The 23250-nt window shown below is 41.6% G+C and overlaps 3 protein-coding genes across 3 annotated transcripts; 2 read left to right on the top strand and 1 right to left on the bottom strand.

Moving 5' to 3' along the window:
• Positions 1 to 2333: 2333 nt before the first annotated feature.
• Positions 2334 to 6002, bottom strand: LOC115358763 (SUZ domain-containing protein 1-like). The gene is made up of 4 exons (XM_030050769.1): positions 5716 to 6002; positions 4456 to 4505; positions 4095 to 4364; positions 2334 to 3972 (listed from the first exon to the last, which is right to left on the bottom strand). Exons 1-4 carry the CDS (start codon positions 5764 to 5766, stop codon positions 3861 to 3863), a joined length of 483 nt encoding a protein of 160 aa, XP_029906629.1. The 5' UTR covers positions 5767 to 6002; the 3' UTR covers positions 2334 to 3860.
• Positions 6003 to 8418: 2416 nt separating this feature from the next.
• On the top strand, positions 8419 to 14969 carry fbxo42 (F-box protein 42). The gene is made up of 10 exons (XM_030050677.1): positions 8419 to 8574; positions 9625 to 9904; positions 10061 to 10177; positions 10925 to 11059; positions 11969 to 12122; positions 12250 to 12360; positions 12556 to 12652; positions 12905 to 12961; positions 13070 to 13186; positions 13289 to 14969. Exons 2-10 carry the CDS (start codon positions 9634 to 9636, stop codon positions 14348 to 14350), a joined length of 2121 nt encoding a protein of 706 aa, XP_029906537.1. The 5' UTR covers positions 8419 to 8574; positions 9625 to 9633; the 3' UTR covers positions 14351 to 14969.
• Positions 14970 to 16613: 1644 nt separating this feature from the next.
• On the top strand, positions 16614 to 22958 carry slc25a34 (solute carrier family 25 member 34). Its single transcript, XM_030050728.1, has 6 exons — positions 16614 to 16743; positions 17128 to 18010; positions 20865 to 20930; positions 21580 to 21732; positions 21842 to 21976; positions 22148 to 22958. The coding sequence occupies exons 2-6, from the start codon at positions 17510 to 17512 to the stop codon at positions 22334 to 22336; spliced, it is 1044 nt and encodes a 347-aa protein (XP_029906588.1). The 5' UTR covers positions 16614 to 16743; positions 17128 to 17509; the 3' UTR covers positions 22337 to 22958.
• The last annotated feature ends 292 nt before the right edge of the window (positions 22959 to 23250 follow it).

Genomic DNA, 23250 nt, shown 5'->3' with positions numbered 1-23250 from the left:
GCAGGATGAACGCGTCGTGCTGAGTTACAACAGCGCCTCTTGTGGCGAGGATGAGTTCGTGCACCCCCAAACTCATTGATACTGTCATCACAAACCCATAAAATTACGTTGTATTATATTTCACTCATGAAGAGGTTACATCGGCTCTCCACTGAACTCTATGTTAAATTAAATTATGTCCCAGTCTAACAGTTAACGTCCAATCCGCTGCTCTAACATCACCAACAGAGTTAATGATGGACTCAGTTATGTTCCACAGTTATTGCACATTTCCTCAGTAATACATTTGAAAGCAATGGGTGTCCTCAGTGGGAGAGGGCTCATTTAATCTACTTGCAGTGTCATATGCTGACATTAAGTTCATGTCCTCTATTCGTCCCCTCCTTCTCCCTCATACCTTTAATGAAGCAGAAAAAACATGAGTGATTTTTTAAAATAGTTTGAAAAGAGAGACCTATCGCCTTACAGTATATGCTGCTGGTTCTCTCTAGAATCTGAAGAGGTTTCACAAATAATAAAACCTGATTACGTAGTTTACTCTGACTGAAAAAAACAACAACACATTAATGCCACATGAACCAATGTCGACATGTTGATAAAGAGAAGTCTTCATCTTGAATGAGTAATACGGCTATAGAGGTTTTGGCTTGCATGTCCTGTGTTCAGTTCTGTAAGTAACTGTCTGGAGCTTTCAAATTTGGAATTTTGACCAATTATTCAATTATTGTGTATCCATCAGGTCAATCAGTGTTTTTAAATGCTGAAATTAAAATTACAATTAAAGTTGTAACTCAGACTGTGAAGTTGTATGTCATTTAAATTTGTTTAATTGGTAGTAAAACAATAAAATAAAGAGATCTATGAGTTAGAATCCCAATGTAATTATTGGACATCACCAAGTCCTTTGTTTCAAAAATCCATTTATATAACTATACATTATATTTTTCAATGTTGTTCATACAAAAGCAACCACGCTTGCCATCAGTCAGGCCGCTTTATGATTTTTGACTTACTTTCAAGTTGAGTGTAGAATTAATTTTATCTCAAGATTCAAACTAAGCTGTGACATCAAACAATCCATAATAAGCACAAAAAACAACTCACATATGCAAAGTTGTGTCTCTTATTTTCCATCTTTATTAAAGGGTACTCACATTTCATGTGTTTTTCAAGTTTCAAGATGACAAGACAATGACTTGAATTGATTCAGCCTCAAATTGGACAAGCGGTGGTGAATGACTGAAACAGAGATCCATAGATCTACTTCCAATTCTCAATTTAAAATGACTGCAAATCCCTTTAATCTCAATATTTTGTCTCAATCTCTGGGTATCTTCGTTGGTCTGTGTGCACATACATCGTATCCATGGTCATTACATATCATCTCATAAAGCAAAAATACTATTACAGATGCACTAAGCAACTCTGCACACTGATAGCTCCAGTTGTCAGCAAATGGTGATTGGTTTGAATTTCGGAGACTTCAGCATCCAATAAAGACGATTCAGTAAACCATGCACTCCTACGACCTCAAATGTCTTCTTCTTTAGTGGCTGGCTGGCTGGTGAAGTCACTGAGTTCAGCTTTCTCTTGACAAACCACTCGCACGCTGTTGTTTAGGGGCAACTTTTACACTTTGTCAGTTCTACTTTGCACCAACAAAACTGCTCATCGGAGACCATAGCAACACCAGAAATTAATTTGGGCAAACAGGGTGAATGGTGAACAGGACACTCCTCTCTGATGCAGTCTCATGTTATGGGTGTATTTGGGTGGGTGTACTTTTACAAACTTTATGCACTTTTACATAAATAATAATAAAAAAAACTTGATTAATGCAGCTTAAAATACCGTCTCAATCAAGCAGGGTTAACTAAATGAGTCATTTTCATCAGTGAACCTGCCCTAAATTTAAAAAACAACAACTAGTGCAACTTACAACCAGCACTGACAGCACCGTCCACTAGAGTACCTGTAAAAAAAAACTTTCTATGGCCAAACTGCTAAAAAGTGGGGTATCGTGGGGAGAGAACAAAAAACATACATGAGTATCGGCTTGAATGACATTTGTAACTGTGGTCATCATTTAAGGCATACAAGACTCAATGCATTGAGTTTAGTAAAAATCACTTCTCTATTAGGTTATGTGGCACTTGTTACCAATATTGCCATGACAACAGCATTTGATTAGAGTCCGCTTTTGTTGAACTCATGGTGTGCCAGCCATTCCTGGTTTAAATCCCGCTGGGTGAAAAACACCACGATTTACACACACACCAACGCTTGGCAGTGTAGAATTTGACTTCAATCAAAAACACTGGTACAAAGGTGACTTTGGCCTCTCAAATTAGATACATATTTGTTTTTTTTTTTGTTTGTTTTTCATTTAATCACAAGTTCACCTGACCTTTAATAAAAATGTCTGCCAAAAAAGGCAGCAGCTGATAAGCCTCTTTAATGCAACCAACAAACTGGAGTAATGAAAGTATTTATTTGTTCTAAATGAAGTATCTAACTGATTGAAGAAGTCATCGTATGGCTATGTCACCCTCCATGTTGGGCGCCAACTATATATATATTTTTTTAATTCAGTTTCCAAACACAGAGGACAGCAAATATGATAGGTCCAAAAGAGATCAAACTCTTCTTTGCTAGACAAATGCATTACAGCTGGCTGTAAGAGAGGTTAGTCAGGTTTGGCTAGGCTGATTAAAAATAGAAAGGCAACACGAAACAGGGCCATAACACTGGAAAATTTGAGATGAAGTTGAACTGATTAATGTGTAAAAAAAAAAAAAAAAAAAAAAAAAAAACCAACAACAACAAAAAAAACCACTAGTTTATGACACTAGTTTTCTATGCTGTCTACACCATCTACTTTCTTTCAAACCACTGTTGTCCTGACTTAAACATACTATATCTCAGAGCAAAAAACATCCAGAGACATAAACAAACAATGTACACTGTTTAAAATAAGAAATACACAAACATAACAGAGCACAGGTAGTTAGGCAATTTGTAAAAAATAATCCAGGGACTACTTCTTTGATAATTATTGCTTGAACAATCTTAGACTTAGTGACACTCTGTCCCTCCCGTCCATCATCTTTGGCCATAGGCTGAGTGCCCACCAGGCATCTCTCCACAGGCCGGCAGTGCCAAAACAGAAGCCTGTGCCAAGCGCTGGTTCAGGTGGGTGCTGTTGCTAAGCAACTATTTAAAACAGCACAGTGCATTTTTACTAGAAGTTGAATTGTTTTGAGTTTCTAGCGCTCTGCTGAAAACACAATAAGCTCTCAGCACCATCGAGCACTTCATTTCCACAGAGACAGAAGCCAGCGCTGTTGAGACAGGTCCCCGGTGGACACGCAGCCAAACTCCACTTTCTAGCAGTGGGAAAGGCCAGCTCATTCGTTTGCATGCCTCCAGAGGATTTGTACCAATTCATTAACTCTCCTTATTCGCCCCTGGAGGTTAGAAACCCGATGCCCTAGCTCTCAGAGGGGCAACGACCAAGCAGGGGAAATCATAGGGCACCTCATGGTTCATCATAGGACGTATCACAGTATGTAGGGACCTGAGGCGATATCCTGTTCAGCAGGGAACAGAAGGGGGTTCAGATCCCTGGCTGATTTCTGCCAGCCCCTTGCAACTTTCCACACAGGGAAGAGACAAGGCGAAAGCCAAAAACACACACCAGTAAGCAGAGTGGGGAGGGTGGGACAGCTCATCTCATTAAGTGTTACATCTAATGTCAGACAACTTTTCTGTCATCCCACCACTCTGCTCTTCATACACACTGCCACCCTACATGCCCTCTCTGGAGAGACGGCTGATTCCTCACAGCAGCCGGCTCTTATTTATCTGCAGAGGCGGAAGCCTGAGGTGCCATCTGGCCCGGTTGGTTGACGGATCACGTGATTGTTTGGACGAACTGGTTCTGATGGTTGCTGTGCATTCACACGAATTTGCCTGATGATAGGAAGAGATGAAGAATTTGTTACAGAACAGAGTGACGTTAGTACATCTGCATCTGTTGTTCTTTGAATCGATGGAGGATATTATTTGGGGTATTTTCTAAAATAATGTCATACCTGTCCTGGCATGGTTTGTCCTGAGGCATATCTTCAGACGTCGCACTACCCAAAATCCTTTTTCGGGCCTCTGCGTACTCTGCCTCCCGCTGCGCCAAAGACTTCATCTGCTGAGAAGGACGGGAGGAGGATGCAGGGTTTCCTGTAGTACCGTTGTTTGAAGGACGCTTCAAAATGCGAATTTGCGGTGGGGGTGCTGCTGGCAGGGAGTCATCCTGGATTACAATAGCAGTCCGCACAGGTGAGCCACCCGAACCCAAGATGGACTTCCTACATAGGAGTATAAGAATAAAATTATCACTTTGCATCTACACCACATCACCTTTTGAAACACATCTTTGAAATCATTAGGTTTGCTTACTTTGTTTCCTGATTTATTTTCAGCTTCGCCTCAAGTCTTCTCTCTATTTCCTACAGAGAAAAACAATTGAGAGCACTTTTGGTTAATGGACGAGATGCATCATCTGCTCATTGAGTCTCATTTTTCTGTTAGAAGATCACTTTTCTGATCACTTGACACCTGACAAAACCATTTTTAAAAGGAGGGATAGCTCTCATTTTTACATCAAGTTATCTGCACCGGAATTTATGGGTGGGCAGTTTTGACCAATCTGGATTAAAACTTGTTCAGAAAAAAATAGGGGTGGGGAAAAAACTTGACACACCATAGTACTGCAATACTTTGTATGCCAATATTGTATTGATACATGGACGCCAAATATTAATATTGCACTGCCAAGAATCAGTGCAACATGTATGACAGTTTTTTTTTTTTTTCAATGACAGAGCTAGTCAGTCTGTCTGCTTGACAGCCCTATTCTGCTGCAATAAAAATGACTGAAGTGAGATGAACATTATGAAAAATTTATCTTATTAGTTAAAAACAGATGATGACAAAATTTTCCCTTGGGGACAGATTTTGCAGTTGAAAAGGTTTGCAATGCAAGGCATAATGCAAAATGTTTAAAACTGCAATACTATCTTATCGTAACTCAAGTATGGTGATATTATAGGGGCCTCTGGTGATTCCCACACCTAGAAAAAAGCAACAACACTGAATTCCCATTACTACTGTACCTCCTTGCTACAATCTCCACCACTACCACTATCTCTAAAGCTGTTATAGAGCCATGCGCCAGAAATCAAGACAAAGTTATTGGATCTGCAGTCTTTAGTTCAGGCATGTCTGTAAGATCTGAGCCTGGCCATAAACTGAGCTGAGTCTATACTGTAAAGGCAGCGTCAAGCTTGAGTTCAGACGGTCATTTCCGCAATGGGCGGGTCAAAACAATTGGTAGACATAACTGGAATAAAGCTCTCGATTTTAGAAAAATTGAAGTATGATTTGGGAGGTGATTTCTTTAGTGTTTTCATGGTGGCGGACAGGTTTCCCAGCATTTGAAGTTGTGCGGTAACAGCTGACCGTGTGGCCGAGGGGCCCGCAGCGCGCCGCCCGGGCAGCCGAGCTAGCTAAACTACTTTGGACGGGCTGCTCCTTTAACCAGGCTGGTCAAAACAAACCTTGCCTTCTTGTTTTAAACATATCACAAACCCCAACGACGCGACTGCCCTGGCGTTTTAACAGCAGAGAGGTTACACAGCCATGTAAAGTGTGTCTCACCCCGCTATCCGCCGCTTCCTCCCAGCTCTCTGCAATCTCTTCGTCCTCCATGTTTACAGAATCGGTGTGTTTCCCTCTCTCCACCGCCTGTTTTCCATCGAGCGGAGGACGCACTGTAGAGCGGCACAAGCCTCGTAACCAGTTAAACTTACTAAACTTTTATTTTAGAAGCACAAGAGGTATCTGGATGCTAACCGAGTGGCATAGCCAGGCCGTCCGCTCGGTGTGTTGTTGACGCTCCGGTGGCTGAGCGCAGCCTCCCTGCGGCCGCACCACTGTGGCTTTAAACTCCGCGTCACATCCACCTCGGCTCCAAAATGGTCTCTGGCATCTTTTTGTTTTTTCTTCTCCGTTATTTGATTAAATTCAGGTCAAGCGCACGAAATATACAGGATATTTCCTCTCTGTAAATATATAATGGACAACACATAACAAAATGCAGGGGAAAGAAAGAAAGAAAAAACCTTCGGCGTCTGATAACTAATGGGAGTAAATTTGAAATGTCTAAGTAATTTCATGGAGTTTGCCAATTTGTGATATCTGAGTTTTACATTTTCAGTAGTAGTCAATTATATTTTCAAATCGGTTGAAGGAGGGCTTTAAAAAAATAGGTTTCAAATATTATATACATAAATCATTTTATGGATAAAATATGTGACCAAAATAATAATCAAATTAATTATATGAGTCATCTTTTGCGAAATTATGCTGTAAATCAAAGCAAAAGGAAGCACTGTGGAAACGATTAAAAAAGATATGTTTGTTCCCTCCTCAGCTGTTTATTCATGCTCACGTCGTAATACATCAGTAACATTTTAATTCTTCCTAAAATCAGAACAAAGACTGAAGACCTACCTTTCTTAGCCTGTTTTTTTTTTTTTTTTTTTTTAATTTTATCTATTTGTTTATTTATTGTAGCCAGTTTGGACAAACTGGCTACAATACACCGAGAATAAACCAAAAAGGACATCCATTTTGGTCTACCCTCGGTTGTTTGGGTTTAATAACCTGGTAATCTGGTTTTACTCACCTCCATGCATGTCCTCACTTTTCTGTTTTATTATTTCATCTTGCTGTCTTAACCATTTATTTACTTTTTTATCTACTGTTTGGAGGTTTTGTTTGTTTGTGTGTTTGTTTTCTGCTGTTCATATTTTACTCTTTTTTTATGTTGTTTTATCTGTTTCTTATTGGTTTTAATCCTGCATCGGGTGTTTCCTCTTTGCAGATCGACGACATTTATGATAGCACTTCCTCAGCGCCTCTTTTTATTGTTTATTTTTTTCTTGCAAAAATAATGCATAGTTTGATTTAGTGATTGATATTGATTGAGAAATATTGGGGAAAACGAGACCCCTGAAATATTTTTTTGCACTGTGACTAAAGAAGAGAAATGTTTAGATATCTAACTGTGAACACTACTTCTCTCTCTCTCTCTCTCTCTCTCTCTCTCTCTCTCTGTGTCTCTCTCTCTCTCACTCACTCACACACACACACACACACACACACACACACACACACACACACACACACACACACCATCAACCTGTCATCACGAGACAGTGCAGGACAATCAGTGCACTGGGGTTACCATGGCTGCGGGGTCGGGAGCGCGCACTGCCCCTCTGTAATGAAGGGACGCGGCCGCCGCAGCGCCATCACCCCTCCTCATGGGCAAGGTTTATTACATTTTGAAGCAGTGTTTAATAACTAGTCGGTGCATTACCGCCACCAGCTGGAGTGCAGCCTGACACACTGACAGGCCTCTGGCTTGTGGACACACACGCACTGGTTTCCCTCACAGAGCGCATTCTAACTCATCCTGACACACAGCTGCATGACACTGGCTCTCTCCTGTCAATGCTTATCATACAGGCATTTTAAGTGAGGGATATATAATAATTAAAACAATAAAAAATGACACACAAATGATATATTATTGTTGGTAAGGAACCTTGCTTTACTGTTTTGAAAAATACTTTATTAACTATTTTTTAAAAATCCCTGTAAGGAATTTGAGTGATTGCAACAGCAGATATGACACATCAAAGAAACAATAGACTATAACTGAGACTTCAGTAGTAGTTATGAATAGAAGCATGAATTACAAAATTATTTTTTGTGCACCAGATAGCCCTGACAGAACTTTTTGAGCCAAAGAAAAAAATGGAGATAGACAGATAGGTAGATCGTGGTCTCCATGTAAGAAAATAGACCAAACAGGAAAATTGATTTATGCACAAAAATGTCAATATTTTGACAACATTCATGCATGACTACATACATTTTCAGCTGAAAAACTGGTTAAAGAATCACTGATTTTTTCCTGGATACTTTGCAGCAAACCTTAACATGTACAGATGAAATCTAAACCCATGTAGCATTGTAGTACGTGTTAAAACTGTGAGTTCATAAGATGACCATAGCCATTTTGTTTGTAAATTGTCAGTCAGCTGCTAAATGTAAATGTTGATTCCTCTAAGTTCCCTGCAGTCTAAACCTTTGCTGTCATCCAGACGCTGGCCTTGTTCTTGAGACAAAAAAATCGAGTGAAAATGGGGATAATGCGTACTTATGATTTCATTATGCAGCATTAGGAGCAGCACATGGACGGCTGCAGTGTTGTGGGAGCAGGGCACCCACCTTGGCACCATGAGCCCACAGGCACTACAAGCACACACAGAGATTTGTGCGTGCGTGCGTGCGTGCGCGCGCCGTTCATGTTGCGGAGGATGCTGTTCCCACAGCGGAAGATGGCGACTGTTTGGAGTCTGCAGATGAACCAGCGGAGCTGATACAGGAGAAGAGAGGGAAGACACACACTGAAAACCAACAGAGAGGACCACGTCTGAAATAACGGTGACTACTGACGTGCTGGCTGCTTGATGGGTAACACGGCGCCGTGAAAGCCTGACAAAAGTGTCCACCGTTACAGGAGCTAATTACTGTATAGCTACAGCCTGTGCCTCGGTTAGCTAACGTTAGCCCAGATTATCAGCAGCGGCTAATAGGAGCTAGCTAACGTTAGCTGGCGTGCGAGTCAGATTTTAGTCGTCTCTTGGATGGATATCATGACATGTACAATTATGGGACATTTCGTCAGATAGCTGTTTAGAAAGTTTTGTTTCTAACGTTTGGCTGTTAACTGGAAAATACATGGTCCAACGTTACAAAGACGTTTAAAGCCCCCATTGATGTTGATGGTGTTAAAGCTAAAGCTAACCCCAGTCTGTCTTTCAGGACCAAGCCCCATATGCTGATTTAATACAACCGGCTGACGCCGACTAGACAGTGAAATGACGTTTTGGTAGTGGTAGTTTAGGATAATTTCTTTTCACCGAGCAAATCTCGTAGGATTCATATTTGTTAGCTCGTTAGCTTACGGTGTTAGCTGGTATTAGCCATTCATCGTTTCATTTATTGGGTGGTGGCTAACAGCTAGCTGTGGCTAACGATCTGGTAGGGACGTGCTCAGACCCAGGTAATGTGGAGGGGGCAGCTAGCTGCTCCGTCCAAACAGAGGGCACCACCCGTCTCAGACAAAGGGTGTGAAATGAAGACTTCTGCACACTAAATCCTCAACCATCACTGTGTAAGCAGTGCTACATTTTGTACTCACAACAGCTTTGTCATCTTGTGTTTCTTAGGCAGAACCAGATATGTTTCAAAGTCATGTTTAAATCTTATATCCATGATGACTCAGTTACAGTAATTCAAGAAAGAGCACACAGTTTAGGTGTGAGATCAAAGAATGACCAAGAAAAGTGAATCTCTCACTTCTTAAAGCTGCTCTGACCTGCTTTCTTCTCTTATTTAGCCTAGACATAGTTGATGGTGAGTGCTAACATCCTTCATCATCATGGATGGTAATGACTCAATCAGCACCATGTCTCCTCTACATCTCAACAGACAATAATAATGTCCCGGTTGTCTGACAATGAGGACGGATGCTTTGTTGCCATGGATACAGAGGAAGATGGTGCAGACCCTGCTGGGATAACAGAAGAAGCAGAGGGAAAGATGGGGTCCAGCAGACAAGAAGGGAATATGGAAAGTGGTGCCAAAGGGGGGAGAACAATGATGGAGTTGCCGGAGGAAGTTCTCGAATATATTTTGTCCTTCCTCTCACCTTACCAGGAGCACAAGACTGCTGCACTTGTATGTAAGCAGTGGTATCGCCTCATCAAAGGTATGTCAGTCATATCAGCAAAAACTTGTGCTAAACTAAGTCAGTGTGTGCATTTTACCACTATCAAAAGTGTATTGAGAGGTTTTTCCCCTCAAAAGTGTGCAAGTGAAACATTTAAAGTTTTTCTGCCGCTTATTACTGTTTTCTCATACCTAGGTGTCGCTTATCAGTGCTACCATGGCTTCCTGAGGGCTGTCCAAGAGGGAAATATCCAGTGGGAAAGTCGCACATATCCGTATCCAGGAACACCTATCACGCAACGCTTTTCACACAGTCAGTACATGCTGCTTTACAACACTTATTGACTTTGCTCAATTGAGTTCCTGAACATGTAGACAGTGCAGAATTAAACCTTTTTTCTCTAATAATTTCATGAAAATATTCACTATATATGAGCAAAAGATGTTAAAAATACAGTGGGTCATTCTCAGCACCTTGCTTTGAGTGGCAAGAGCAAGATCAGGCACACATTTATGTGATGATCTTGGTCATTAGGAGCACATGATGATGCTTTGATGCAGATTTTTTTTTTTTTTTTTTTTTTTTTTTGCAGCCAGAGGAGTTGTTCTCTGCTTATTCTCCTGTCAAACTCTGTGAAAATGGAACCAGTGGTTTTTGATAAATACTAAACAATATACATGCTGTCTGTCATATTAAGTGCCATAGAGCAGAATTAACTGATATGAGCTGCAACTGATCTTTCAATTTATTTTAAGATCCAAAAGGAATATCAACAAGATATCAGCAAATACTACTATAGCATTTGCATCCCAGCAATCACAGCTAAGCCAGTATGCTTCACTGTTCAACTGTTACAACCATTCAGGGCTAAATTTTTATTTTATTATGGAGGATTTATATTGCAGAATAATCCATCATTTTATAAAAGTGCTTGTCTTAGGTTCTGAAAGGAAAGCTCTCTTGTTACATCTTGGTAGCAATTGTATACCAGAAGGTTTTCACTGTTGTCATTTGCCAATATTCAGGCTCACCTATAATGTTTCCGTTTTTTGGTTGCAGGTGCATGTTATTATGACTCAAACCAGTCCATGTATGTGTTTGGGGGCTGTACTCAGAGTAGCTGCAATGCTGCCTTCAATGATCTTTGGAGACTTGACCTCAACAGCAAGGAGTGGATCCGCCCTTTAGCCTCAGGTACCATTATCACAAGGACTAACAGGGACACAAAAATCAGGCTGCAGTTCATAACACTTGATGCAACTTTGTGAACACACTGGAGAAGTTATGCCTTTTTTGGTTAAGGCAGAAAAACTGTATATTCCAGAGGTCAAGGTGAGTTGAAATATAAGTGTTGTAAAATAAGATAGGATGTACCTGATCCCCTATAGGGGAAATTCATTTGACACAGCAGAACAAAAGAGTCTTAAACAGCCAATAATTACTAATGCAGAAATGACAAACAATACTGCAAATTATAAATTATGTAAAAAATAGTGCCATAACCATACAGTAAGTGCAAATAAACTAAACCATGTCAAACAGTTCACAAATAGCAATTTCAGTCATACCTTAAGAATATTACATGTCTACAATATACATAATGGCTCTTAAAAAGGGAGTGTAATTTTTTCTGTCTTTCTAATATTTCTAAATTGGGAAAAGCATGACTTGACAAGCTCTTTCATATATATTGCTGAGAATTAAGGCTCAGATGAAATAGGACTGCTCAGTTCCTCTAGGCCAGTTTCAGAAAGCTGATGAAGTGGAGTGGACCAAGCGCAGGGCAAGTAAAATGTAGTTCAACAAGTTTTAATGGAGCACCTGCTTTTGATTGCTGGAACCTTGTGGGATCATTGTGCTTTTTTGATTTTGTGTGTTAAAGATGAACTAACAAAACTCAATCCGTGTCAGTGAATGATCTTGGCCTGCGTTCTAAAATAGTCAGTTTTCACGTCATCAAATTTTTAAACATGATGTTCATTTTACCCAATTTGATCTAGGAACTATAAATAGACATATAAGGCATACAGAAATATCTTTGGATACAGATATACAAATATTTGAAAAGCACCAAGAATAACATTTTGCTCCTTTCTTACACAGGCTCTTACCCGTCTCCCAAAGCAGGAGCAACCCTAGTGATGCACAAAGACTTGCTAGTGTTGTTTGGGGGCTGGACTCGCCCGAGTCCTTATCCACTGCATCAACCAGAGAGGTTCTTTGATGAAATCCACACATACTCTCCTTCAAAGAACTGGTGAGGGAGGACACAGTGCTAGTGGATGTACTGATGACTGGTGCTGATGGAGAACTTGAGTGTTTTTTTTTTTTTTTTTTTTTTCTCTTTCACTTTGTATGATTTCTCGCTTCCTCTGTTGTTTCAGGTGGAACTGCATAGTAACAACTCATGGACCTCCTCCAATGGCTGGCCACTCCTCCTCTGTGATTGGCAGCACCATGGTGGTGTTTGGGGGATCACTAGGAGCACGCCAAATGTATGCCATGTTTTTTATTTTACATATTAAACTCCATGGCATAAGTTAAAACTAAGAATTTATGACAAGTTTGTAGTGTCAAGCGTATAATAATAATAAATTTTATTTGTAAAGTGCTTTTCATAAAAGAATCTCAAAGTGCTACAAAAACCGTATTATTGACTGTCGTACCTTTCCCTGTTGCCTTGTGATCAGGAGTAATGAAGTCTGGGTTCTGGATCTTGAGCAGTGGTCCTGGTCCAAACCCCCCATATCTGGCCCATCTCCCCACCCACGAGGAGGCCAGTCCCAAGTAAGGAGGCTTCAACATCAGGGCTAGGCAAAAAAACAAACAAAAAAAAAACTACTACTCAAAGAATGAAGATAAAATGTTTTTGTATTCCACGCACTGAAAATTTCGATTTTTTTAAAACAATCTTAGATGATATTGTTATTTTATTGCTGACTGCGACATCTGTTGATTATTGTAATATTGTTTTTTTTTTTGTTTTTTTTGTACATATGAAATTGAATGGCATCTTTTAAAATGTTTGTCTTTTCTCAGATTGTGATTGACAATGAGACTTTACTTATCTTGGGAGGCTGTGGTGGCCCTAATGCAGTAAGTTTCTTTATTCTAACTTCAGAGCAGTAGTTCTATATCTGTCAGCAAAGGTTGCTTGTGCGGACATTTCAGTTTTTAATTTCCCTATTGTCTTGTCTCTCCCAGCTCCTCAAAGATGCATGGCTCCTCCACATGGGGGCACCACCTTGGACATGGCAGCAGCTGCAGGTGGAAAATGACGACCACGGAGCTCCTGAGCTTTGGTGTCACCCAGCTTGCAGGGTAAGTATGGGTCAAGTGTCATCACTTTTTTATTGTGTAAGATCATTAAGTCCATGGTTCATATGTTTCTTATGTTATTTTCCTGTTCAACTTCCCTTCAAGGTCGGCCAGTGTGTGGTGGTCTTCTCCCAGGCTCCATCGGGCCGTGCTCCGCTCAGCCCAAGTCTTAACTCTCGGCCCTCCCCCATAAGTGCCACACCTGCTCCTCTGGGGCCCGAACCACCTTCCCTGCGCTCTCAGTCCCCTGTACGGAGTGGGGCAGCTGGTGTGGTCCTAGGAGCTGTTGAGGAGGCTCCATGTGTAAATGGTCGATGGGGCACCCTGAGACCCCGGCCTTCGGCCAGAGGAAGTGCCAGAGAAGGGAGCCCCTCCTCTTCGCAGCAGCCTTCTCCTTCACAGGGGCCAGATAGCCCACCCCTTCCTCCACTTCCACCATTACTAAACGGATCCTCCCCCTCACCCCGGACCAGCCCATCTCAGGCTGCATCTCCGCCCCCTCGCCCTCACCCACCTGCCTCCTCGGACTATGGCTGGGAGTCTCCCCCATCTGGCACGCACCACCCTGAGGTGCCCAGCACTAACGGCCTGCACACACCCCCTACAGGTTCCCCACGTACTCCCCCAGGGGCAGTGTCCCCTGCTGCCTTACGACGAGGTCTAGAGGCAGTGAAAAACCTATCCTCTTCATCTTTGCTGTCGTCTTCGTCATCGTCACCATCCCTCCAGACACAGGGAACCGCTCCTGGGGGAGGAAGTAGTGGAGGAGGGGCAGCTCCTCCTGGAACACCTCCCTCATCATCCTCCAGTCCTCCACAGGCTGCTGGAGCTGATGGACATGCTATCCCACCTATTGCACGGCGCCTTGGCCATCACCCACCTCAGAGCCTGAACGTAGGGAAACCACTTTACCAGTCACTCAACTGCAAGCCTATGCAGATGTATGTTCTGGATGTGTCCCGGGCCAAAACGGCTGGCGTGGTCTCCTGGAGAGTGTACGGGAATGGAACTCCCGCTGCGGTGACAGGGCCGCCGGAGACCAGCCTTCACACAGTGGTACAGGGCAGGGGAGAGCTCATTATTTTTGGGGGCCTCATGGACAAAAAACAGAATGTGAAGTACTACCCTAAAACCAATGCCTTGTACTTTGTGCGTGCTAAAAGGTAATGCAGCCACAGCCAGGATTTGGTTGACAGCTCCACCCTGTGGCCATACAAGGGAATTGACACACAAAGCCTTTTTTCCTGTAGAAAGGATTATGGTAAAAGAACATAATCGTTGTTAGATGTTCCACTTCAGACTTAAACTGCTCCCCCTTCTGCCTACTGCAAGCATTCAAAATAATAAAATTTAAGTACACTTTGATAAAAGCATTTGTTTGAATGCCCATCCTGACTTGACCGTGTGTGTGTGCGCGTCTGTGTGAGTGTGTATATGCAGTGATTAGAGAGAACAGAACTTTTATTGTTCCCAAAAAGTGATCTACCATAGAATGACATTTGTTTTTCTGTATCTCCCCTCCCTGAACTCTGAACAGAGATGAGTTGGAAGAATGGACATTAAGAGGAACAGTTGATGACTACCTTGCTTTTTTATCACTCTTTAAGCCTGCATTGTTTACATTGACGACAAAGTGTGAGTGTGCGCGTGTGTGTTATTATGTGAGCATGGTGGTCGTTAAAAGTTGTTTGTTGACTAATGTGTGTAGGGGGGCCATGACGGGTGAAAGATGTTGCATTGTACTCTAAGCATAGTTAAACAATAAAGGCCTCCATGTCTTCTCCAAGACAGTTTCACAATTTCTGATTCCTGGCTTAAATCAAACAGCACTGCATGTGTGTTTGTTTGTTTTATGTTACATTATTCAGAAGTGTTTGAAATAATGGTGCTTGATGTTCTTTGGTTCCTCAAATATCAGTATTTTCTGGTTTCTGCCACCCTCTATGACAGTAAACTAAATATCTTTGGGTTGTGGACTGTTGGTTGAGACAAAACAATTTTTTTATGGACCAAACAACTAATCAATTAATTGAGAAAAATAATTGACAGATTAATCAGTAATGGAATTAATGATTAGCTGCAGCTCTACAATCCGGCTCTAAAATCCTTTAAATGATATTTTGGTGTTTTGATGATAGTGTTGGAAAGTGCTATTTAACACACTGGTCCAAAATCTCCCAAAGGGGTTTAATTGGGTTGCATTTTCATGACTGTGAAGAACATAGCAAACAGTAATTTCGCACCTTTCAGTGAGCCCTTGTGCCCTGTGGATGGGGGCATCGTCCTCCTGGAAGAGACCACTCTCATCAGGATAGAAATGTGTCATCACAGGATAAAGATAATCACTCAGAATAACTGTGTTAATTTGCAGTGAGACTTCCCCGGGTGAAAAAACGTGCCAGGAAAATGCCCCCCCACAGCATAACAGAGCCAGCAGACCCCCCCACTGTAGGGCTCAGTCACTCAGACCTGTAGTGCTCTCTTGGTGGATGCCACACATGCAGTCGCCTACTTTTCTAGAATATGGTGAAGGGTGACTCATTGGACCACATCACTTTGTCTCCACATCTCTGTCGAGCGGTGCCTGTGGTTTTTGCAACACTGAACCCTCAAATCTGCATTTGTCTTTGTAATGAGGACTTTATGCATCGCAAACATGCTGTAACATCCCTGTTTACAGTATCTTTTGGAAGAACAGAGCTCCATCCCTCCAGTAGAGTTCCACAGACCTCCGCAGAATCTATGCCAAGGCACTTAGGAGCTGCACTGACGGCTGGTGGAGCCCCAGCACCTCACTAAGACACTTTATGTTGGTTTTTCCTTTCCTTTTGTGACCTTTCTGTAGGTTTGAGAGCATATCCCTGAAATGATGCATTTTATAAATAAATACCGCTGCATGCAGGTTTCTGCCTCCAAGTGTTGCACCTACTGTTTTCCTGCTTCACTTTTATTTGCACCATCTCATCTCAAGCGGTTTGAGCACAGACCTTTGAATCAGCTGCACAGCAAACACACAGTAGGTCATTACAACTACATGTAACATTGTTCAAACCGCAGCTAATACCAAAAACATCAAATGGCTCTGTTTTGGTGTTTATTGCAGATATTTCTCAGTAGTTCCATTCCCCCATACCATACATTTTTAGATTGGTTTTCCAGCAGAAAAATGATCAATTATGTGGTGCCCAAGAAAAGACTGAGCGTGTTAGTTTCTTTGTTTTGGTTCTCAGAATTGCAGCTATATCCTTGAGAGATTAACCCTGTTTTGACTTGGGCTTGGATACTTGCTCCCTTTTCCATGAGACACTCCACCCCCTCTCTGACCAACAATAACCTTTTACCCAGAGAGATCCCATAGGTCCAAGGCAGGGGGCAGTGAGAGCCAAGCCATTTGATTCGTGCAGAGTAAGGGATGTGGTGAGGTGGCAGACAGGGCTGGATCTGTATTGGCTCAGTTGTGTGGCTGTGGGCGGAGACTGTGACAATGAATGTGCTGAGGACACATGTTTACAATGTTGGCCAGAGAGGAAGAATGGAGCAAAAGAGGACCACAAATCACAGTGAGTTTCTGAATCAAGTGACCAAATTTATCAGAGGTTTTTTCTTTTTAACTATAAAAAAGACACAGGAGAGGGCATTTATATGTGTGCATGTTTGTCAGTTTTAAATATACAATGTTTGTTTGCGAGGTGCTCTTTGTGTTTGAATGAATTTGACAGGTTTGGTGTGAGAGTTGCCTGAAATCAAGTGATTTCATATCTGAGGTCATGTGCTCTTAGCATGTAGCCTTTCATATTTGATTTAACTTCAAGCAAACATGTGCTTTGCTCCATGTTTGGTGTCCTTAGATGTGGCTTTGTGGAGTGTCAGAGGCTTTTTGTTTACCAAGTTACATCTGGCAATAAATATGCCTGGAACTAAAACCTGTTTACTTTGCCCTGCAGGATTGCACTGAATCTTGTCCTCACCACAAGCGCTCCTCAATTGGGCTGGTTCTTTGCCATCTCAAAAATGTTAAATTATACATCCATTAACCATTTTGCAAATGCTGCCTCTTTTGAATAGACCGACTTCCAAGGAGACTAACAAAGTCACAAAGAGACTTCTCACCAAGGAGGCATACCAGAGTGGCACAGTGACGTGTGGTGTCCTATTAGACAAGCACATCACAGATACTAAAATGCCTTATCATAAAACCTGATGCCAACAATTTGTGTCCTTCTATACCAGCCAACATATACTGTCCCAATTCTTTCATAAACTGAGGAAGGTGGACAAAATTAGCACAAGGATTTCCAGGAGACACTGTGAAGATCCTTCTCAGGGATGACCAGCACACAGCTACTGAAATATTCCCCCAAAGACACTCCATTTAGTACTCAGCCACCATGTGGGATGACATCCACCGGGCCTACTCTGCCCTGTGGTGTCCTTACCCCCTCGTCACCACCTCCAGGTGTTTGGCCTCCTCTAGACTTTGCCTTAGGTGCCCTAGCATGCTGTGGGGCTTGTCTGTTTACCAATCCTCTGGAGGTCGTGAAGACCCGTCTGCAGCTGCAGGGAGAGCTGCGTGCACGAGGATCCTACCAGAGGCACTACCGTGGCGTCCTGCAGGCTCTCTGGGTTGTGGGCCGCACAGACGGGCTCCGTGGCCTGCAGAAGGGGCTCACAGCTGGGCTCATATACCAAGGTCTGATGAATGGAGTGAGGCTGGGCTCCTACTCATACTGTGAAGCTTTAGGCTTCACCTCAGTGACCGGGGGGAGTATACTGTCAGGGGCAGTGTCCGGGGCGCTGGGTGCCTTCATTGCCTCTCCTGCCTATCTGGTGAGCAGTGTATCATTTCCTTTTCTCGGCATCCTTTACAACTTATTTTTTTCATGTGGTGTACTATCAAGTCAATAGTTGTTACAAGCCATCTGAAGATACAGTATATTTAGATGATGGCCAAACTGCACAACAAAGATATTTTCCATTGAGGGAATAATGTATGTCATAACTTTAACAGAAATGTAATGTTTACAGACATACAGTCTCACTGTATTCATGATCTGAAGTCCTTATCATTTGTGCACAATGTGGTATGTGAGTTAAGTTGAAGGTTATGCATTATCCATTGTCATGTGATAATTTTGTATGTGCCACCACCATGGTACACGGTACAAAGGACATTATGATGTCATGGCTGCGATTTTGTGTGTGTGTGTGTGTGTGTGTGTGTGTGTGTGTGTGTGTGTGTGTGTGTGTAGACACATTCTTGTCACCACAAGGGCTAAGTATACGACTGAAACGTTATACTTACATGAAAGGTTACATCTGTATTTGCACATTAATGAGGTAAACCTGATATTCTTGATACTATATAAATCTCTTAAGAGTATCATCCATATGTTATGTCAACCTATGTTGACATAGAAATATTTGCTAAGTCATGAGTTGATTAGCTTAAGGAAATATCTAATTTTGCAAAACTGCTTATGTTTAATATACCAAAGTGATGACAGAGGAAAAGTTGGGAGCTCAAGTACCTCTTAATTAAACTGATGCTAAATGCAACATAAATGAACTTGACACCGAATAATCAGGTCAGACTGAGAGATTTGTTTCACAACCAGGTCACATTCGGCTTTTACATTCTCAGTACAGTCTCCATAGATACAGTATAAGTACAGCTGCACAACACAACACACGAAGCATCACTAACACATTTGAAAGAAAAACAAATAGGACAAACAAGTGAAATGGGCTAAAAGGAAAAAGCCAGCTGCTTCATATAGAGCTACTGTTGTAATACAAGAGGGGTAAGAGCGGTGCATTGTCACCCTCTAAAGTAAGCAGCCTGATACATTATGCAAAAGGTTTCATTGTAACACTCATGTCATGCAACCAGATAAGACTATACTTCAGTGCATAATATCAAAGAACATACATCCGTGCACAAAAAGCACTCAGATATTTCCGCCGACAGGGCTGATTGTTGGATTATTAAACTTCAAAGTATTTAACACCGAGGTCATCATTAAGGTCAGAATTCTCTATGGTGGTAAATGTATCAACAAGGCCATAATTCCTTCACTTAGACGAAACATAGCATTTCCACTTTTTAGAGAGATTGATGAGTATATGTCAGTTTACATTATGATAGGTAATTTTTGATTTTCTAAAGAGATTGAACATTACAATGTCACATTACATTCTCATTGTTAACTGTAATACCATGGCCTAAACAACAATGCAAGCAGTTCATAGTTCATTTGCATCAGTTGCCCTATGATGTAAAATATTCTTATGCATTATGAGAAAGATCTTCCAGTGTGTAAGGTAAATCAGAATTTTATAGTTCAAGAAAGTATATGATGATTTTTATAATTATTTTTGTGTCCACTGGATTAATATATTTCCAATTTAATGGTGAATTTGTTGAGCTAGCACAATTTGAATAACTCATTGGCTTGGTGTATGCCAAAATATACAAATGGGGTTGTACATTTTGGCTTAAGGGTTGCACTAGAGGAAAGGTCATGAGGTCAGGAAAGTTGACAGGGTCCATCCTCTTGGTAGTATGAATGTGCTTTCCAAATTTCATGGCAATTTGTGGAGCATGAATGTGCTCCACAAATTTCACAGCAATCAGCTCAGTAGATTTCAAAATCTGAAAAATGTTGAGCAGACAGACAGACCAGGGCCATCCTTAGGCCCTGGTCTGTTTCCATTGTAGCAATAAGGGGTCTGTTGTGCTGTATCTATAACACAGAATGGGTATCGGTAGCAGGATCACATGTCATACATACATGTTGACTGCACGATGTTTGACCTTAAACTGGGTCACTCATGTTTTGCCAATCTGACACTGTGCTATCCGAATTTATCTCCCATTGTTTGCTGTGTCAGAGTGGATGCAGATAACAATGACTTTCACAGATGCGTTTTGCGTTAATGCAGTTTTCATGTTAGTCTTTCCAAACACATGTTTTGATATTGTCACACCAGAGTCAAATTGCACAGTACCTTGATGTGCTTTATGTTTTTGTCATTGCCGCTTTATGTCTCCTTGTGTACTGCTAAGTGTTGTTGTTTATGTGTCTCAGCTGTCAGTCAATACATCATTCGTACATCTACCTTTTTGCTAAGTCATGGAAACACAATATATCTGGTGACAGTTCTGTCTATTTCTAGAGTCACTAAATTTGCCCCACACATGGCATCAAACTACCTCTCGCTGCCAAAAAATGTATCTAGTTCCTCCTTGGGGTGTACTTTTTGGCAGTGAATGAAGGCAAGAAAGCTGAAGGTTATTTCATTTACACTGTGCCTGAGACAGAGTGAGAAACAGCCAGGCTTTCAACGGTGATCATGTGTAACATGAGAGCCAACTCCTGTTCCACAACTGACTTGTGGTGTCACCTTAAGCAAAGGCCATTCTTAGAGAGGCAATGATAGATGAAAATGAACATCTGAAACTGTTTATTGAGGTGTGGTGCAGATATCTTATTGTAAAATTTTGCCCAACAAATCCCGCACATAGTAAATGTTACGGAAGTCATACCTGGCGTCCATTGGCGGAGCTATCTGTAATTGTTATGTAACTCATACTTGGCATCTGACTCAGATGCCAGGTATGAGTTTTAACACTGTTATTTGAATGCACACTAAATCTTGTGTGCATGTTTTTCCTTCATAGGTAAAGACCCATCTGCAGGCTCAGTCTGTTGAAACCATAGCAGTAGGTCATCAGCATAACCATCTGGTAAGATGAGCATGTGTATAATAATGTCTGTCATTCTGAATTTTGTTTGTTTGTTTGGTTGGTTATTTGTATTTATTTATTTATTTATTTATTAGTTAGAAATCTCTAATTTTCTGCCTGGCTAGACACTTTTCTAGCTGAATCGGATGTTTATCCTGCTGTTTGAACTTTGTACCAATGTCACATGTACAGAATGTAACAACCAAACTTAGCAACCAAAGACTAATTATCTGCAATCAGAAATAGATGTGGGATGTGACATTTACACAACAAGACAGTCCCATTGGGAGGTGTGGATGAATACAAAGAAATGCAAGATGGATTCATTGAGGAGGCCAAACATGCTTCTTAGGCTTCGAACAATATACATTTACATCCACTACCAGTCATTTAGCAGCATTACACTATTGTGAAAAGCAGCCTAACAGTTTGGTACGTTTCAAGGTTACAAGCTGCAGAAAGAACAGTATATCAGCAAACTGTTGACCAAAAGATAAACCAGCTTTCTATCACTCTATTCCACTGTCTACCACTATTTAACTATTTGCCAGCCTTTTTGTGTAAAGTGTTGTCAGTCAAAATATAGCCAATGTACTGTTATCTGCTACTTCAAAGTCACCAGTGCCTTTGTTTTTGCTCTCCATTTCAGGGTCTGTCTGATGCCTTTGCTACTATCTATAGAAGAGAAGGCCTTATTGGCTTGTGGAGAGGTGTGAACGGGGCCGTGCCTCGGGTCATGGTGGGGTCAGCTGCTCAACTGGCAACCTTCAGCTCTGCCAAGGACTGGGTGTCACATACCCAGGTAACTGTGAGCAGCTGACATTTGTAGTGAACAATCACAGTCACGCTGAACAGCCAAAGGTCTTCCCATGCCTCCATTAGTCAATTAATACGTGTCTCTGTTCCTGTAGTGGTTTAGTCCAAACAGCTGGCTTATCGCCCTGATAGCTGCCATGATCAGTGGAGTCTCTGTGACGATCACTATGACACCGTTTGACGTCATCAGCACACGGCTCTACAACCAGCCGGTAGATGAGTATCGAAGGGTGAGTTTAACTGACCTGTATAACCAGTTCCTTGCTTTAGTATTTACACTATCTTGCTACGTACATTCTCGTTCCATCAAATATGGCCAAAACTAGCTTCCTGGTAAATACATACTCTGGTAAAATGAAAGTGGTGGAGCTTTATTGTTTTCTTTTCTGCCATCCTTGTAGGGCCGCCTGTACCACGGCTTTTCAGATTGTTTTCTGAAGGTGTGCCAAAGTGAGGGCCTGCTGGGGTTGTATAAAGGCATGGGCCCTGCCTTTGTGCGCTTAGCACCACACACAATGCTCAGCATGCTGTTCTGGGATCTGATGAGACACCACGTCATGCAGAGCAGCCAAAGCCTGAGAAGGACCTAAAACACCCAAATAGGTGTATGTGCTTGAATGGACTGAACTGTGTCAATCTGAATGGTCCACTAATTAATGAGAAGCATTGACTTACACAACTGTGATTTGTCTTGTCCCAGAAAGTGAATAGTGATGCACACTTGAGGACGACGGAGGAACACTCATTTACTTGACGAAACTGACTAAAAATATTGCACAGACTCTCACAAACAGCTTGAGGAGCTTCTGTTCATTTGTCAAATACATGAAGTTGCAGAGAAGTGTTAAACTGTCAGGTTTTACCATATTACCTCAAATGATGAATAAGCTAGCCATCTGGATCTACTGAGCTTTCCTGTAAACTTGTAGACGTGAAGTTGTCAGACACATATGGCTTGCAATTTACTAGTGGGACACCGATGACCTGAAGATGCAGTTCGGATTACTAAGACATGCACTCTGTGTTCCACATTTAGAGTATGAAACTGTGGCTGCTCCTGTTTTCAGATTGTAATACTTAAGTCTAATTGCCTTGAGTGTAATGTAAAGAATGAGATTTGATGTGAATAATCTTTTTATTTTCTGAAATCTGAACAGATTGTGTTTTAAGCCTTTGAAAAGAAGTTAATAAAGATATTTTAATAAAGATGTGCATGAAATCTCACTTTTTATTTAATACACTGTGTGTGCGCAGGGGGAGGGGAGGTTATGTCATTGAAATCTGTGATGTGTCAGAGTCACTGTCACAGCAAAGTCTGTGATTTTATTTTGAATGAATTAGAAACAAGATGCGCCTGATTGTGTTGTAAGCTTTATCATCATTTTTGAGCGGACTTTCAGCCCCTTTCATCAGGAAATGATGAGACTAGCAGCCCAATTCAAGACACTTGACCTTTGGAACCAGAGCATGGGAGCCACTCAGATGTGATCAGCTGGAAGAAATA

Source organism: Myripristis murdjan, chromosome 5 (genome assembly GCF_902150065.1).
Source record: "Myripristis murdjan chromosome 5, fMyrMur1.1, whole genome shotgun sequence".
In the NCBI taxonomy this organism is placed as follows: Eukaryota; Metazoa; Chordata; class Actinopteri; order Holocentriformes; family Holocentridae; genus Myripristis; species Myripristis murdjan.
Note: the sequence above shows the minus strand (reverse complement) of the source record. Positions and strands in the feature narration are given on the sequence as shown.

What these genes read in the sequence shown, in the direction of transcription:
- fbxo42 (XM_030050677.1), top strand. Translation starts at nt 9,634, where the DNA reads ATGTCCCGGTTGTCTGACAATGAGGACGGATGCTTTGTTGCCATGGAT. An exon ending in CACGCAACGCTTTTCACACA is followed by an intron (nt 10,178 to 10,924) that starts GTCAGTACATGC and finishes TTTTGGTTGCAG; the next exon opens with GTGCATGTTATTATGACTCA. An exon ending in TACTCTCCTTCAAAGAACTG is followed by an intron (nt 12,123 to 12,249) that starts GTGAGGGAGGAC and finishes CTGTTGTTTCAG; the next exon opens with GTGGAACTGCATAGTAACAA.
- slc25a34 (XM_030050728.1), top strand. Translation starts at nt 17,510, where the DNA reads ATGACCAGCACACAGCTACTGAAATATTCCCCCAAAGACACTCCATTT. An exon ending in GTCATCAGCATAACCATCTG is followed by an intron (nt 20,931 to 21,579) that starts GTAAGATGAGCA and finishes TCTCCATTTCAG; the next exon opens with GGTCTGTCTGATGCCTTTGC. An exon ending in ACTGGGTGTCACATACCCAG is followed by an intron (nt 21,733 to 21,841) that starts GTAACTGTGAGC and finishes CTGTTCCTGTAG; the next exon opens with TGGTTTAGTCCAAACAGCTG.
- LOC115358763 (XM_030050769.1), bottom strand. Translation starts at nt 5,766, where the DNA reads ATGGAGGACGAAGAGATTGCAGAGAGCTGGGAGGAAGCGGCGGATAGC. An exon ending in AGGAAGCGGCGGATAGCGGG is followed by an intron (nt 4,506 to 5,715) that starts GTGAGACACACT and finishes TTTTCTCTGTAG; the next exon opens with GAAATAGAGAGAAGACTTGA. An exon ending in GACAAACCATGCCAGGACAG is followed by an intron (nt 3,973 to 4,094) that starts GTATGACATTAT and finishes TCCTATCATCAG; the next exon opens with GCAAATTCGTGTGAATGCAC.